The 815-nt window shown below is 69.1% G+C and overlaps 1 protein-coding gene across 1 annotated transcript in view; it reads left to right on the top strand.

Annotated features, from left to right (window-relative positions):
* The window catches only part of ATP5G2 (ATP synthase, H+ transporting, mitochondrial Fo complex subunit C2 (subunit 9)), a 39756-nt gene extending 39461 nt beyond the window's left edge, over positions 1 to 295 (top strand). Inside the window, 1 exon segment of the mRNA XM_019471825.1 lies at positions 2 to 295. Coding sequence (XP_019327370.1) covers positions 2 to 154 — 153 coding nt within the window. The 3' untranslated portion in view covers positions 155 to 295.
* The last annotated feature ends 520 nt before the right edge of the window (positions 296 to 815 follow it).

The raw sequence follows: 815 nt of genomic DNA, 5'->3' as shown, positions 1-815 counted from the left end.
GGCTGCGCCCCTGCTGACCGGCCTCTCCTCTGCCCGCAGGAACCCTTCGCTTAAACAGCAGCTTTTCTCCTACGCCATCTTGGGCTTTGCCCTCTCCGAGGCCATGGGGCTCTTCTGCCTCATGGTGACCTTCCTCATCCTCTTCGCCATGTGACGGAGCCGGTGACGGCGACGGTGATGAAGCTGGCACCTCGCTGTGCCCGGTCCCGCGCCCAGCCGTGAATACCGGCCGGGGGGCAGGGGAGAGCCCCGGCCCCGCCACAGGCGGGAGGGGAATAAAGACGGTTTGATAACGGAGTCTCGTCTCCCCGTGTCTCTTTGGTGGCCCCGTCCTGTGTCACTTGCCCGCGGCTGGCACTGGGGCATGGCGCGGCGAGGGACTGCGGCGCCCTGGGCTCACTTTCCTCCCCGCCCCGGGGAGATGTCAGTGTCCCCAGAGGGGACACCAGGTGCCTGGGGCTGAGCCCTGTTGTCACCCTGAGCCCTCAGCCACGTCCCCAGGGGGACGGGGACATCGTTGGTCCCTGGGGACAGTCAGGAGCCCTCGGGACTGACACCTCCATCTCTCCCTGCCCAGGGACATTACCCCCTCGGGGACACCTCAACCAGGACCAGCCGCCTGGCAGCCCCCCGGGCCAGGAGCTGGGGTTTGGGGTGTCCCTGGGTGTTGGGGTGCGGGTATCGGGCGTGTCCTGGGCTCAGGGGTGTCCCCGTCTCGCTGTCCCCGCAGGATGGAGGGCCCCCCCGGGCGGTCTCTCTGTCCCCCCGGAGGCCTCCCTCTCTCTGGCCACCCCCGAGGAGGCGTGGTCAGCCCC

The sequence above is a fragment of the Aptenodytes forsteri genome, unplaced genomic scaffold, assembly GCF_000699145.1.
Source record: "Aptenodytes forsteri isolate BGI_AS27 unplaced genomic scaffold, ASM69914v1 Scaffold162, whole genome shotgun sequence".
In the NCBI taxonomy this organism is placed as follows: Eukaryota; Metazoa; Chordata; class Aves; order Sphenisciformes; family Spheniscidae; genus Aptenodytes; species Aptenodytes forsteri.
The sequence above is the reverse complement of the archived record's forward strand: the minus strand, read 5'-3'. Positions and strand labels throughout refer to the sequence as shown.